At 41.0% G+C, this 16,784-nt stretch overlaps 1 protein-coding gene across 2 annotated transcripts; it reads left to right on the forward strand.

Annotated features, from left to right (window-relative positions):
• Positions 1–1,956: 1,956 nt before the first annotated feature.
• Positions 1,957–13,914, forward strand: LOC128910706 (histone RNA hairpin-binding protein-like). Of its 2 annotated transcripts, XM_054204287.1 has the most exons (10): positions 1,957–2,727; positions 3,633–3,784; positions 5,231–5,297; positions 6,232–6,363; positions 8,850–8,954; positions 9,480–9,539; positions 9,784–9,915; positions 10,587–10,736; positions 12,097–12,181; positions 12,919–13,914. In XM_054204287.1, the coding sequence occupies exons 2-10, from the start codon at positions 3,715–3,717 to the stop codon at positions 13,033–13,035; spliced, it is 918 nt and encodes a 305-aa protein (XP_054060262.1). In that variant the 5' UTR covers positions 1,957–2,727; positions 3,633–3,714; the 3' UTR covers positions 13,036–13,914. The 2 variants fall into 2 exon arrangements, with proteins under 2 accessions (XP_054060262.1, XP_054060263.1); XM_054204288.1 differs by having other exon boundaries at positions 3,631–5,297.
• Positions 13,915–16,784: the final 2,870 nt, after the last annotated feature.

Consider the following 16,784-nt stretch of genomic DNA (forward strand, 5'->3'; position numbering starts at 1 on the left):
TTCCCACAGAAGTGTGTGGGAAAGGAGAAGTAGCATAGCAAACTCTCCTGCAGGAGCACAGATATTTATGCTGGTCCCACACAAGATGCGTGAGTTTGTATTTTTACAGTAAGGCCAGGCAAAAGGAAAGGAAATTCCAAGCTAAATCCATTTACACTAGTACTTTAAAACCTTAGTGGTTCACTGAGTGTAGAGCTGGACCAACTGTTATCGCCCAAAGGCAGACACTTTGGAGACATCCTACAATAGAGACCTCTGTGGAGAAAAGTACAAGACCTGTGTACAACCTTTGAGGAAAAAACAATGAGTTGATGGAAAGTGAACGCAGTTCTCCTTACTTCTTCTCAAAATACTACTGATTTCAGCCAGGAGCACTAGGTATGTAGACATTCCACCCAAAAAGCATTATTAAACAGCTAAAACACCATTTCCAAATACATACTTAGCAGGATGTCTTTGAGATACATACGTATAATGAGAATGCAGATGCAATTTGTAGATGTGAAACATTTTAATTTGGTGCATTCACAAATGGGAAAATGTACAACCATTAAAAAGTCGAGCAAAATAATGCAAAAAAAATAATAGTAAGCTAGCTGCTGTGATTTCAAACTGTTTAATTTCTAAAAGCTATTGCAAATTATGTCTGAAGACTCTTGGTCTGGCGCGGTTCCCAAGGCAGGCTGGCAGGGAGCAGTCGTCTCTCCGCTTCTGAAGCTGTTAGTTTTGCTGAGAAGTTAGTGTGAGTTGTCTGTGTGTTTTCATCCATCCGTTGTCTGGCACTGCTTTGCAAAAAAAAATATAAATCAGCCAAGTGGTTGAACAGTATTTGTGCCTTTTTGGAAAAAACGGTGTGAATTTCTCCCACTTTTAACAATGAGCAATGCTATGAGCTTTGTGAGCTCACCGTGAAGAGGATCCTCAACACATCTGAGCAATCCTGAGCAGGTGCTTCCTCTTGGCCTTCAAGAGTGCATATATAATACCGCAGTGATCTCTGGTAGAAGAAAATTCTGCAGTTGTTACTGTGCTGATCTGGGACCCTTCTCTGACCTCTACCTTCTTACCCTTGCTCTTATGCCCAGAGTTAAAAGCAGCTGTAGATACTGTGCTGTATGGTTTTGCACAGCCTTGAAGAAAGCCCCTTTTATATCTGCGAACTGAAAAAGGGGTAAGAAGGGCTGCCTGGTTATTTATCAGACTTCAGCTGGGGTGTTCCTATAGGCCATACTGTTCAACTCTCCAAGAAAGATTAATCAGAAAATGGGAAGAAATTAATGTGTTCCTAGAAGTACTCAAGATTTGAGTTTGGAGACCTTTTATTAATAGGAACGTGTGGTGAAGAAGAGGCAGAAAGACTAAGGTGCATATTGCAGGTGCTGTTCCTCAGACGACTGTCTTAATTACTTTAAATAATATGGATCTAAAGCAACATACTTGCTTCAGCTGCAGTTGTGCTGTTTGGACAATTCCTTCTTCCTAGCACGCAAAGGTGTGTACTGGCACCCACTGTGCCTGCTGGCTGTGTCCCTTCTACTCAACTTAACGGACAACAAGAGCTCCAATTCTACGTAAATGATGACCTGAAATGCAAGTCAGAATAGCAGACATCGTTCACTTTCATTTCTGTAAATAAAATAAATAAATGTAAACCATGCTTCATTTCTACAGTAGAGATGCAAATTCTCCCTCTCAACATACTTCATGCATAGCAAGGTTGAAGTGTATCTTCATAAAATAAATTCAAAACACCACCTGTCAATATGTGCTCAGAAAGTCTCTCCAAAAACATTGCTGGGCTTCGTTAGTTGTTTTCGTGTTAAGCTGTTCAAAATATATGTAAAAAAAAAAAATTAAAACAGCTCTAGTTTGCTACTTCTGCCATCCATCAAACATGTCTCATTGCTAATCTTGCAAGTGTTACTCTTACTCACTACTTACAGGAGTGAATATTAGGTTTACTTCCCCCAGGTTCATTGGAAGACATGTTTATGCTCTTTAATCTGTCAGACATTCGCTCCAGGGCTGCTTTGCACCTGCTGAGCCAACAGCTGAATTTTCCCTTGCTGCTCTTGAGGTGTCTGGTCTTCGAACGAGCCAAAGAGCAGAGATGCTTGAAAACAGCAGTGGCTGTAAGTTAAAGGTAATTGCAGCTTTTCAGATAATCTCATATCCCTAAATATCATCAGAAGTGTTTTGGATGAAGGCCACATCTGCACTAGAAAGCTTTACCAGAAAGCTCTGGTAAAACCTGCAGAATTTTTGTATTGTTTTCAGAGCTCGGTAACTTATTTACACTAACTCCCTGCGTTTATCTCGTATGATCTAGATTCGGTATGAATGCGTAACTGCGTTTCTGCCAAGAAGTAACTGGAGCCAAGGTTTGCTGGCTTTCTGCTACCTGTGAGAGAAAGATGAGGCTGCTCCAGTAAAAATGTAGACTGACATGCAAACCGCATATGATCCAGAAGAAAGCTTGCTAAAACTAAGTTAAAAATCCTATTTTCTGTATCCTGATACCACGAGTGAAATTCTGCTCTGTTTTTTTGAACTTCTGTTATCGCAACTTGTACAGTGGTAATTTTTATTTTTTTTTTTTTAAGAGGAGGCAGTGAAGATTTGGCTAGGGAAAAGAAGTTAATTGCATGCTGCAGGCAGGAACCAAATGCCCGCAATGGAGAGGCCAGCTGGGCCAGTGCAGCGGATGATTCACTTCATGATGCACAGGTGAGACGTGGTTAGAAGAAACTGCGTTATTAGAATTAATGCAAAATTGTGCCAGTTTCTATGGCAAGCAAGAGCTACGGTGGCTGTAGGTGACAATAGCTCTTACAAAGCCTGAAATTCTTGAGAACTTACCTTTTGACAGCAGAAAATTTATGACCAGAAAGTACAGGATGAATATTACCTCAATGTGTTGAGAATAAATGGATTTAATGAAATCGGCTGGGGCTCTTGTTAGAGAGAAAAAAAAGAATGGATATCCCAACTGTGGGCTTTCTCCTCCCATGTGCTTCTCCTGTGAACTGAAGCAGAAGGAGGCACTTTCTTGTAATTTTTAAGGTTTCAGTTGAGGCATCATGACAGGGATTGTTGTAGGATACTGAAAACAGACTATTTCCTGTAGAGCTGAATGAGAATATGCAGACTGCATCTGAACAAGCAGAAATGCAATACATAATTAAACACTCTGCATACCTTAGAAACTGAATTCTAGGACAGAAAAAGAAATTCTCCTTTAAGAACAATGTTATTTCCTGTGCTTTATCTCTTACTAATTTCAATAAATTTTATTAAATTAAGAATATTGTATCTCTTATGGTTTAGTGATGGTTTTTGTCAGTGATAGGTTGATGGTCGGACTGGATGATCTGAAAGGTCCCTTCCAACCTAGGCAATTCTGTGATTCTTTGCTGACTGTTTTAACCTTATTCCCACAACCGTTGACATGTTTGCTTATCTGAGAAAGGAAGAAAACCCCAACCTGGTTCTACAAAGGAAGAAACATCCCATTCTCGTTGCTACCAAATCACACGTTGAATACCAGACCTGCAAGAATCTGAATAATCTAATGCCTTTTTGAAATATGAATGCTTCCTTGCTTGCTGGAGATAAAATCTCTTTACCTAGAGGTAACTGTACCAGCGGTGCCATTGTGAGTGTGGTAGCTACGTCCCGTGTCCCAAGAAGCAGCACCAAGGCCAGAAGAAGCCAATGCTGCCCGGTTTGTGTATGCCTTGCTGTGAAGCATCCCACCAGCTGTCAGCCCATGAGGGCCACAAAGGTATTTTTATTTAAAGCTATGCTTGTGTTCTGCTGTAGGAGTCCTTCAGGTTGTTTCTAAATTACTGTTGTAAGATGGCAGCACGTACCACACCTCACCGATCGGTAGGACCTCATGCCATCCATTTGCAACTAAAAACACCTGAAAACTCTACTTAGTAAAGCATAGCGGCCTCACGGCATTACCCGACCTTATTCCATAGTGATATGAAATGTTATTTAATGCCATGTCACTTCATAGAATCCAAGTTTATGTCCTAACAGTCTGCTATAGGGCTTGAACTGGCCGTTGAAGTACCACATGCTCCTCACGGGTTGAAGAGCCATGCTGATTACCGCAACCCTTCATCTTTAAATCTCAGCAATCAGTGGCTAGCAGGACTATGGAAGTGATTGCCCCCCTGTACTGGGCACTGGTGAGGCCCCATCTCGAGTGCTGTGTCCAGTTTTGGGACCCTCACCACAAAAAAGACATTGAGGTGCTGGAGCGGGCCCAGAGAAGGGCAACAAAGCTGGTGAGGGGTCTGGAAAACAAGTCTTATGAGGAGCATCTGAGGGAACTGGGGTTGTTTAACCTGGAGAAAAGGAGCCTGAGGGGAGACCTTGTTGCTCTCCATGACTACCTGAAAGGAGGTTGTAGTGAGGTGGGGGCCGGTCTCTTCTCCCAATGAACAAGTGATAGGACAAGAGGAAATGGCCTCAAGTTGCGCAAGGGGAGGTTTAGACCGGATATTAGGAACCGTTTCTTCACCAAAAGGTTTGTCAAGCATTGTAACAGGCTGCCCAGGGAAGTGAGTGAATCACCATCGCTGGAGGTCTTTAAGAGACGGGTGGACGTGGTGCCGAGGGACATGGTTTAGTGGTGGCTTTGGCACTGTTAGGTAAATGGTTGGACTCAGTGATCTGAAAGGTCCCTTCCAACCACGGCAAATTCTATGATTCTATAATTATCCTTTTGTTCCGGCTATTTTTCTGCCTGACGCGGGTTCGCCGTGCTGTGGGGCCCGGCCCCCCCCCCCCCCCCGCCAGCGCGCGCCAAAACCGCGCGCCGCCGCGCTCCATTCTCCCGCCAACACGCCCCGGGGCGGGGCCGGCGGGAGCGGGCTAAACCATTATACCGGCCCGGGGGACACACGCGCGCACATAAATTTTCTCGGGGCCGGGGGCGCCGCGGCGGGAAGCACGCTTGCTTCGCACCCACCAGCGGGCTGGGCTGGCGGGGAGAGGACGCGGGTTGGTGGCTGCGTTTTCCCTCTTCTCCCCCCCCCGCCTCCCCCGCATACCTGTCCCCATGGAGGGGCCCGCGGGGAGGCGGGGCGGGCGGTCTCAGTCAGCGCCGGCGGGAGATGCGAAAGGGCTGAGCGGGAAGGTAGAGTGCTGCTGCTCTCCCTCTCCACCCGCCACTCACTCCCGCTCCGGTCTCCGCGCCGCCCGGCTCTTCCTCCAGCCCTCCCGAGGTCACCCTCTGCCATGTCCTTCCGCCAGAGGAGCCCGCACGGTGGCACCGGGAGCAGGTAGGTATGCCCCGGTATGAGGTGAGGGGTGCCGGCGCTCATCGCTCCCCTTTTCCCCGCTCTCCAGTGGCGGAGCGACGAACAACGGCGAGCCGCTCGCCCTCCCAGTCCCTCAGGCGGAGTAGGGTCGAGCCACGGCCCGCACGCACCTGCGCGTGACCTCCCCGCCCCAACGGCCGCCGGGCGGGGTCCGCCATGTTCCCTCAGCTGAGGTGCGGGTCCCCTGGCGGGTTCCCCCCGGCCGCCTGGGGGGAAGCGGGGCTGAAGGTCCCGCCGGAGGGGAAGAGGTGTAAATGGCCAGGTCTCCCGTTGCCCGTGTCGCCTGCGAGGGCGGGCGGTGGGGGGCAGGGTGTGGGGCCGTTGATCGCAGTGTTTCTCTCCGGGGGGTAGCCCCCTTCTGAGGACTCTTAAGGGCCACGCCTGGTTGTGGTCGCTAAGCTCGACTTGTTGAAGTAAAATGAGTAAATAAACTGTGGTGTCTCCATGGGGTGATGTTGGTTGTTCAGCCAGGAGAAGGCTCCAGTGAGACCTTATTGCAGCCTTCCAGTAGCTAAAGAAAGTGTATATGAGGGATGGGGAGGGACTCTTTATCGGGGAGTGTGGTGATAGAACGAGGGGTAATGATTTTAAACTGAAAGAGGAGAAATTTACATTAGATGTTAGGAAGAAATTCTTTACTGTGAGGGTGGTGAGGCACTGGCACGGGTTGCCCAGAGAAGCTGTGGCTGCCCCATCCCTGGAAGTGTTCAAGGCCAGGCTGGATGGGGCTTTGAGCAGCCTGATCTAGTGGGAGGTGTCCCTGCCCATGGCAGGGGGGGTTGGAACTAGATGATCTTTAAGGTCCCTTCCAGCCTGAACCATACTATGATTCAAAGAGGTTGATAAAATAAAGCCACCTAACATGTTCATGTTGTCTTTGCTTGTCTGCTGCCAGCCCACAGCCTCCACCTCGCTGGTCCCAAGGAAGGAAACGTGGTGCAGATGGAAAGCGGAGAAAGCAGAATGAATTCGATTCATCCGTTTTTGATGAAAACAAGTACAGACCTTCTGACAACAGGCTGGACAGGTACACAGTGCTTGCCATAGAGATAACTCTGCTCTCTTGTTCACCAGGAGCTGTTGAATTGACTATTGTACTTGTTTTTTCAAGCCCTGCTTATTTTATAAATCACTCATCGACCATAAATAGCTGATCTTAAAGGAGGGAAAAGAACTTAGTGCAGTGTTCTTATCTTGAAGCCACTTCTTAAGAGTAACCATTTTTCATTCTTATGTCTTTAATTGTGTTTTTCATCATCTTCTGTCCTACTTCGTGCTTCCTGCCATTTATTATGAAGCAATAACTGCACCAAGCCAGTTATGTTTGTTTGTGGAAACAGGCTGTACATACTTGTGTATGTTGTGGTAAAATTAAACAAGATGACAAATTAAAAATTCAAGTCTTAAAAGTCATCTGTCTTCGTATTTCTGAAGGCAGCACAGACCATCTTGAAAAGTTGTATCTAAACATGTCAGCACATGTGTGATGGAGTCCACTTCTGAGGTCACTCACTCTGTTCATACTGCTGCTCGCTTGCCTTCCTTACCATTTCCCAGCACAAGTAAACTTCAGTTTAGTCAAAGTATTTTATATCCCTGTCTACATCTGAGCCATTCATGCCACAGTCCCTTTTATCAGTGGATGGGAGTTGTCCTCTGCAGCCCAGTTGATTGAATGTAGATTTCTTATCTAGAGTAAGATGGGTTGTGCCCTGTAACTACCTGTTTTTCTTTGCTGATAATAATTGGGGAAGACGTTGGTCAGTGGCTCAAGTTACAATATCCAGAAATTAATTTCAGGAAGCATGTTTGAATAGGAGTACCAAGACAAAATTTTACAAATGGCTTCATCAGTTTCAACCTAATTAAGCAGTGCTTTTTTTGTGTCTTCCAGTATTGAATTGAACAGGCGTTCTTTCTGGTTTAGTTTGGATTCAGCTCTGACTGAAGTTGTTCTCTTCCTGCACTAAAACTACTCTTTGTTTATGCCAACTCAACATTGTCAAAATAAAACTTTAAAATGGGAAGAGGATCAGGATGGAGGCTGGGTCGTGCAACAGATTCAGTTGGCGGGAGGGGGCAGTTACAGCCTTGCTTTTCTGCACCTCTGGCAGAGTTTGAGTGCCATGTGCAGTCCTAGCACAGCGCTATAGCTTCTCACCAACTGCGAAATGGCACGTGGGAATGAGTGCCTGAAGAAGGACAGCTGAGCTTAGTATGTCAGCAGTACTGTCACAGAGCAAATTAATCAAGAGAAAAAGCTGTAGACTGTCCAAGGTTGTCCCTAATTCTATGTATACACAGCACAGATACAGAATCAAACAAGTACAAAAAGGTATGACACAGCGTTGAAGAGAAAGTTCAGATGGTGGGACTAACCAGGTACTTCCGGGATTGAGCTGTTCTCTACCATGGGAGAGCAATAGTTGAATGTGGCCTGCACTTTCAGAAAAGTTAAAAATCAATATAAGCAAATGCTAAAAATCCTTGGAGGCTGAAAAGATAACTTGCAGAGGGACTTCTACTGTTTGCTATGGATTTTTATTTTTTCTGAGTTGGTAACTGGGTTTCGTCTAAAAAGAAGTTTTAGTTTCAATTTAACAAAAACTTTTAAGTAGCACAAACTAATTTCTGAGCTGGGAGCAGGGAGGGAGTTGGAACTGGTTTTAGCACAGCTGGATCTAATTCCCTGACTTCAAGGGACTTCTTTGTGCGGAACCCTGGTAAGTCTCCAGAGCATTTCCAGATCCACTGAAAAATCTCTGGTCGGTAGGATATGGTTTTGAGTTTGTACTTTAGGAAAATCAGTTATCAGGAGTACAGGAACTGGAAAACACATTCAGTAATCTTGATGTAGGCAACTGTTGTTGGCTGGGAAGTGATATGAGCTTATTCCTTTGCAGTAGTCTGAATCTGTTACATAACAGTTTGCAAAGTCATAGCAAATCTCAGTTTAGTAGTTAAAAATTGACGGTTTTTTTTGTCCCCTTGCCTTCCCTACTAGGTATATTTTCACATGGAGAAACTCCTGGTGCTATTGTGTAATTTTAAGTAATTAACTGTACAATTTAGTTCTGTGTTCTAACTGTTGTCTCCCATATAGCTAATGACTCTGCAATCCTGAAAGAATAAATATTTGTTAACTCATTTAGTGGAGTGAAAATAAGTGAGTAAATGCGTGAAGTTGGTATTTAGCATAATGTTTGCTGAAGGACACCAGCTTAAAGTTATTGAAAGTGTAGGCTAGGTTACATGCTGCAGTGGTATGTTTCTACAGATATCTACATAAAGTTTTCAAGAAAAAACAAAAACAAATCCCAAACCATACAACCTCAAGCTGGAACTCTCAACTGATGCTTAATTTTACAATGATGACATTTTATTAGAACAATACAAGCCATTGTGAGTACTGTAAAGGAATATATTAAATGGCTATCAAGCTGTGAATGGGGAAGATGCCGGGGGTTTCTGGTAATACAATTTTTAATGAAGAGGCTTTTTTTTTTCCAATAGTTTTACAACACCAGAAGGCCCAGGACCTGTTTCCCGGTGTTCAGATTGGGGAACTGCAGTGGAAGAAGATGAAATGAGGACCAGTGTTAACAAAGAAATTGCAAGGTACCCCTGGGTGTTTAATATGAAGCGAGGAAATGGTAGTCTTGTAGAATCTGTACCGACTTCTATTTTTAACTTTACCATCGCAGTAAAATCTGACCAACCTTGGCTGCATGTCTGCTGCTTTTAGGTCAGCTTTGGCTTAAGTCCTACAGGAATGACAAAGTATACTATCTGTAGAATTGATGTGTATCACTAAGTATCTCCCTTTTGGCAGAATCCTTTCCCGAATCTCTTAGATTTGAATTACTTTGAATGTCCTCTCACTATTTACTGGTTTTGCATATCATTGCTATAAAAAGATTTTTAGGGAAAAGACTTAGGAAAAGAAATTCCTCAGATTTTATTTTTTTCAGGGGAAAACTGAAACATCCATTCCATAGTGTCAAGGTGTTTATAGTGTGTGGATTGACTTCTTCAAGACTGCTTCTTAGCCGAGAAGTAACATCAACTGTGAGCTGTGACAGTGCAGCCTTACATGTTCTCTTTGTGGATGCATGTTATTAATACTGATTTGAACTCTTACAGATACAGAAGAAAACTCCTGATCAATGAATTTGCAAGAGAAAGGAAGTCATCCTCTGGAAGGTAGGTTAAATTTCTAGCTTAGCTGAGGAAAATCCTAACGATACGTCTGAATTTTCCCATGTACTGTGTTGCTTCTGGAAATGCTTAGTTTGAAATAGTTCATCTTAAGTCTGCTCCAACAATCCCAAGCATTCATCTGAAAAGTTTAAACATCTCTCTTCATAATCTTCTACATGTGGGTTTGTTCTTGTGTATTGCTTGCTTTCTTCTAGCAGTCCCAAATCTACAATGTTTTTTTCTTTAGTTCTGATTCAAAGGAGTCCACTGTGACAGTAGAACTTGAGACAGATGAAGTGGTTTTGATGAGAAGACAGAAACAGATAAACTATGGAAAAAACACAATTGCATATGATAGATACATTAAAGAAGTTCCTAGGTAAGCTGCTTTTGTTTCTGGTAAACTAAATGTTCAGTTGTAAGTTATACCTGTTCTTTGTAGGCATATTAACATACTAAACTTGGTATTTGAGGCATTCAAATAGAAGGCATCTACAAATTATACCTTCTAAGCCAATTTTTTAACAGATAAGTGACACAATCAAATGAGACATGGATTTTATTTTTTTTTTTTTTTTACTAGTTGGTACATGAGGAATATCCCTTCGAACTTTCTCATGCTGCAGAAATGAAAGTGAAAGTTTTTTTGGTTATGCTTGTTAACTAGAAGAAATGAAACTCCTTTTTGCAGTCAATTTTCTCAGTAGTAAACGAAAAGACAAAATGGACTGTCATTGCTTTTAAGTTTGGAATATGTTAGATGCAGAGATTTCATGCTGAAGTTTTCAGACCTAAGATTGAGAATCCATTTTTGTTTCATTTGACTTGAAGACAGAAAAACTAAAATGTTCATGTGGAGGTGACAGCTTTTCACTTGAGTGCTGAATTTCGCAGTCGTCTTTTCTCATAAATAATATAATCAGGCTCATTACAACCCAGCAAATTCTGTGTAGCAGGCAATCAGTCTAACATAAATCAGTCTTAACAAAGCTATACGATATGTCTGTGTGAAAAGCGTTAACAGATTTTTCATGTCTAATATCTGAATAGATGCCATCGTATACCAGGGGTTCATCCCAGAACTCCAAATAAATTTAAGAAGTACAGCCGTAGGTCATGGGACCAGCAAATTAAACTGTGGAAAGTTGCACTGCATTCCTGGGATCCACCTACTGAAGAAGGATGTGATCTGCAAGAAATGTATGTATAGAATATTTGAGATACCTTTATAGAAATTCATATATAAAATCTCATAGTAAAAAAAAAAAAGGGGGGGGGGGGCAAAAACCTCACCTAAAACAGCATAGCACTTTTTGAGACAAGTCAGTGATTGCTGAATGTTTTTATTAGCTACTTGCCACGCTTAGTGCTATCTAGTTCCTTCTTGGTCAAAATATGTAATAGCTTTCTGGACCTAGTTGGTATGACTGGACTTACCTGCTGTCCTTGCAAGGGCATGCATAGATATCCCTCACTTGTGTAACATATGTCCAGTGGGTGAAACCAGAGCTCGTTCTGCATTGCTGTATAAAAGAAAATATCACACCATTGAAGCAAGCTGGTTCTTTCAGAGCAGTCTGTACATTAATCTGGGATATAAGCAGTGCTGGAGAGCTCTCGCTAATTGACAGATGTCATGAATATTGAGCTTGGACCAATAGAATGTACAAGAACCTGCCTCATAGCCTTCTTGCTTGCTAGTTCAAGAACAACGGTAAATATTCTTGTTTCTTGAGCAGAGAGGAGGAAAGAAGTATTTGTAAAATCATCTCAAGGTGCCATTAAATTAAAAGCATGGCCGCAAGCATTCACAGTCCAAGCTACTGTGGTATTCTGCTCTACAAGATGTCGAATGATGTAACTAGTTACTTTCCTCCATAGAAAGCAATAAAGCTTATCAGGGAACATCCAAACTAAAGCTGTGGGACTACGCAGTGAAGGTACACAGATGTAACTAATTACGCAGGAAAGTTTAGTGGTAATAAACTACTGTTTTTACCTAACAGTGGTGCTGATTTTAAAACCAGTATGGAGCAATGGGATCTAAAAGCTAAGGCTTACTTTTAGCTTCCTTTTACTTGCAATCGTGAGGGGAATTGGTATTTCAGCCTGAAGCCTATGGTATAAGTCAGTGTTGAAATACTAGTCTATCTTCAAATGCTGGGGTCTAGTTCTGTGTATATTGGATATTAAATCTTATGTTGCAAAACAAATTGATGAAACCTTTTCTGGGTAAAAAAAATAATAATTCCTTGCTCTTGCATAACATTTGTTCTCATTTGTACTGAGGCATTGTTTGAGTGTTGGGTATTTGGCTTTGACAAATTGCCATATTCAATTTCAAGACTTCAATTTAGTCCTTGTCCATTTTGGCTGTATTCAGGTGACCTGCTATTCTGTTTGGTCTCTGCAGTTTGCCACCACTGTCCATATAATCTCTGTCGGTCTCTCTTCTTTTGTTTGGCAATCATTTTCAGAACCGCACCTATCTACAAAGTGCAACTTACTACTAAAAAACTGAATTTGTTTTTAAGCTGTATGCTTGTTAATTATTTTACAGGAGTCCTGTTGACCTTGGTGAGATGGAGACAGAATCTGTTGGAAGTAATTCTACTGAATCTCAAACAAGCTGTCAAGATAATGATGTAAGCATATCTCTTACTTGCATAAATATTTATTAATAATTAGTCTGTTACTTGGAATTAGATCCAGAGCAGCCTGAATACATGAGAAATTCCATAATCCGCTGCGTTTAGGGACTGTTTATAAAGCAATTTTTAAATTCAGACATTTTCCCAGCTGTAGCCAATATCAGTTTGTAGTCTGAGTTCAGAGGGTTATAACTTAAGTGACCATCTCAAATGACAGATATCTCTCTTATTCATGGCCTGCAAAAGAAAATTTATCTGTTCAAAGCATCTCAGTTATGAAGTGTGGTGTACAGTGGCAATACTACTTTAGATTGCAATATCTAATGTTAAAATAGGATGTAATTTTCTTGGCACGTTCAGACTTTTTGAAGTAATCTCTTTTTATATCCAGAAAGCTTTTAGTACAGCTGAGCAGTAACCTTCAGTAAAGATCTAGTAATGTTTTTTTTATTACTGGATTTGTTTCTCTGGTGAATATTGAATCCATGTACTGTTTCAATGTACGCATATAGAGATCCTTAAAACATTTGCAAGAAATCTTAGAATGTGGTTGAATGGGCAGAAGCCTTCATTTAAATTTCTTCAATCTTGAGACTAACCTTGGGATTTTGTATGGCCTTTAAAGTGTTTGTAAGCCTCTGTTATAGGGTGGTCTAAATGAATTACGGAAGTTAAATGAATTATTGCATAACTAAACCTGTATTTAATTATTAACTGACTTTGAATTCCAGGATACCTGTTCTGGCACTCCCACCAAACTTAGACACATTGACTATCAAGCAGAAGGCGAATTCAATTTGGAAGTGTGTTTGAGTGAACCACTCAAAGATTTTGATACTGTGAGTTAAATAGTCTCCTGCAAATTGTTTTAGAGGAAGTTTCTTTTAAATTTGAGAGGTTAGCTTGATTCATAAACTGTTAATAGTAAGAAAGCTTAAGCAAAGTTGAAGACTATTCTCTAAGTTCAGGTTGGTCTACATATTCTCTGGACCAAACTTGTGTAAAAATACAATTCAGTTGTGTGACTTATTTTTAACTTTTAATTTATGTATATCAGATTTTTTTTATAAAACCTTTCAATAGAAAAAAATAGCCAAAGGCAATGCTACCTTAAGTAATGATAAATTGTTCAGCAAGATCTTACTGATTCTGGCCTCCCCCGTCCCATAATTTCAGTTATCCACCTGTAGACTGAGAGCAAAGTAGGGAGATGTTTTTGAGCCTCCGTTTATTATCTTGCTTTTCCATCTGTCTTTACTACAAGGATATGACTTGAAGCAATATAGGTGGTAGTTGAATTGTACTGCTGATTAGTACTAGTAAACTCATCTACTGCAGTTCTTTACTATAAAATTAAATTGCCTTACCCCTTGATTGGTTGGGTTTTTTTTAAAAAAACACAGATTGGTTTTTATTTGCAAAAGTGTTTCTGAAACAATTGGAAATTAAATACTGTGAAGAAATTGGAGGTCAGTATGGTAAATCACAGGCAATAATGCTTTAAGAAGCAGTAGCCTGAATTTGAAATTTGTAAATAGTCATGAGTCATTTGTTTATAAAGCCAAGAAAACAATGTGTAGGTAAAGTGCTTCATTTTTTTAATTTTCTGATTTTAAATGTAAAACTGTTGTAAATGATAACACTGTACAGACTTTATGCTGAAAGCAGTTAATGTTTCTATTGCTTTTGTATGGGATGTTGCTGGAAAATAAATGGAATTGCATTTATTTATGACTCTTCAACTTCATTTCCTACTAGTGATGTTCTGTGGATAACAAAATGCAGGAAAATACTGAAAGCCATGTATTTGAGGCTGGTATTGATACTAGGCTAGGATATGCGTGTGTTAGAACCATCCTCTGACTTTGAGGGAGACCTTAAAAACTATTTATTTGTGTGTAGGCCAGTGGAGTGAATTTAAGACTTGGTTATAATGGGTAAGCCTGTTGTTGACCTCTTGCAGATTCCTTAGAAGCAGTTCAGATTAGATGTCCCCTAGCTGTTTGCCAAGTTCTGTTCCCTAGAACAACTGCTAGAAGAGCTAGGGTGGACACTTAAATCTTGTTTATTGTACAGGAGACTTTTTGTTTAGTCACCTCACCTGTTTTTATCTCTAAAATTTCTGGGTGTTGGTGTTCCAACACGGTCAGGTTCAGTGGTGACACTTAAACTTTTCAACTCTCAAGTTGAAAAGTTCGAGCTATAAGTGATACTACTAGCTATCTAATTTGTTAGGCACTCTTAAAATCTAGTAGCTTGATCTGATGGGGAAACTTCCAAGAGGAAGCTATGGCGTGGGGATAAAGATGGAGCTATATTCTGGTGTTAAGGAGACAGCCTCCCTAGAATGTCTTTTTTTCCAGAGAAAGCATCAAAGTGATAGTTCGTCTTGCTTACTACCTGGAGTAAGCTCTCTCTGCCCTCCCCAGATTGTTTTCCTTATGGCACGTTTTCTGGCCACGCTGTCCGTGGTTGTTCTCAAGCATTTTAGTTGTTGAATACTGAATTGTAGCTTGAGCTGCAATTTGCTTTGGCATTTCTTCCTGTATCCCCTTCAGTAAAAGTGGACTTAAGGTCAAGCCAAACTTTTCCATATCTAGCTAGAATTATTTGATGCCTTCACTTGAGGCTTCTACATAATGCCTAAAAGGGGTTTAAACTAGACTTCCCAGGCCGCATAGCAACTGTTCTGAGTGTCTCAGTTTTTAACTTTGATGATAGGCCTGACAGACAGCACATGAAGCTACTTAGGAACACTATTTCAAGTTGTGGCTACTTCCTATTAGGTTTTTTAATGGTTAATGCATCTAATTTGAGTCAGCCATTTAAAGCTTAGTGCGGTTCTGTCTCTGGGCCACTACTGTTAGTATCTGATGGTACTAAACTATTTTCATAAGAGTGTTTTTTTTGAGAATACATGTGTTACTTCTGAATGTTTTAAAGGTTAGTCATGAGTAACGTGAAGCCAAGAACAAAACCATTCATGTCTTAAATAAGCTACCAATAGTTCACACAGTGGAATATTAGTGTAGAATGAAGTATTATTGCTAAATGATGTGGTGTTTTTACCCAGCGTTAAATGAGTAAGCCAAGATTTCTGTAGAAAACCAGGTATTGCAGACCTGGAAACTAGTATTCTGTGTCAAGTTGATGCTGTCTTCACAACCTGGAAGTGTAGTTTAGTAGTTGACACTTAGATGTGTCACAGTTTGCATGGTATCAGGAGACACCAGGTGCTCGTGCTGCTTATACGCGTGCTGTAGCAAGTAGTAAGTAATACTCAAGCTGTCTCGTTTGGTGTTGTACTGGAATGGCTATGCAGTGAATTAGCTGATCACTGAACTAGCTTCTATTCATGCTATTCTTAACCTCAGAGTATATCTAAATTTTGCACAAATAAAGTGGCAGAATTTTTCAAGGGTAAACCCAGGCTGTTCAGGATATCTTAAATGAACTTAAAGTCTTGAGGTACTAAGAGATATATGTAATCTGATCTCCTGAGTAACGCAGGACATAAAATACCACATTAACTTATCCTGGAATGAATCACTAACTTTAATACTTTATGTGGAGAACAGGAATGGAGCAATATCAGAGTCCCTATGCTAGAAGAGAAACAATTAGATGAGATTTTTAAGAGGGGACGGGGCAGTCGTGTATTAATCTGTACCTGAGTATCAGAACAGGCAGTAGAATGATTTTTATTTTTTTAATAAGCTTTTCTACACCACTGTAGCTAGGCTGAACATGTTGGATCAGTGGAATATTCATGCTTTTGTTTAGAGGCTTCCAAAGGGTAAGGTTACTTACACCTCGTTTCTAAGTAAGAATATTGAACCTAATAATTCTCTACTGAGATAGCTACAGGAGATACATATATTTCAGAGCTTATTGTAGAAAAATTTGTTACTCTACTAGCCTGAAAAATGTCGGTGTCGCTGAAAAGCAGTTTTTATTAAGCTTCTTCCATAACTTCACAAAACATATTAATTCCAGAAAGAATGTAGGTATGGCATCTGAGACTGTCCTTAGTGAGAAGATAATACATGAACAAATACTATTAAAACAAAAAAATTAAAAATCCAACACTAACAACCCCCTGCCACAAAAAAAAAGCCCCAAAACAACAATCTTTTTCAGTAATTTGAGTTCTCTGTGACAGTCCTTATGATTTTGTGACTTGTGTTCTTTGGAATCTGTACTGGAGGAAGAAACGTAGGAGTCGTTCTTTGACTAGAAGATTCAGGTATGGGGGAATGTGGGGAAAACATCGTGAAGAAGCATAATATCTATGCAGAGTAGAAAGATACCAGACAAACACCTGAGGCTAGTACTTTTTTATTATAACGTAATGTACAACAAATACTTCTACTTTGGCAAATGTCTTGAGATGCTTTTAAATTTCTGCAAAGTAACTTCTCAGTGGTTAGTCCATAAACTTAAATATAATTTGAGACAAAGCCAACTAACGTGCTACTACTCAGCCAAGGTTTTCCGCATAGGCCCTGGGGTATGATCATCTTGCTCTCAGCATTGCATGCAGCCTGCCCTCTGAGCGTTGCACTTGTGTACACAACTGCCTGCCCTGTTGAGATGA

This window comes from Rissa tridactyla, chromosome 5 (genome assembly GCF_028500815.1).
Source record: "Rissa tridactyla isolate bRisTri1 chromosome 5, bRisTri1.patW.cur.20221130, whole genome shotgun sequence".
NCBI lineage: Eukaryota > Metazoa > Chordata > Aves > Charadriiformes > Laridae > Rissa > Rissa tridactyla.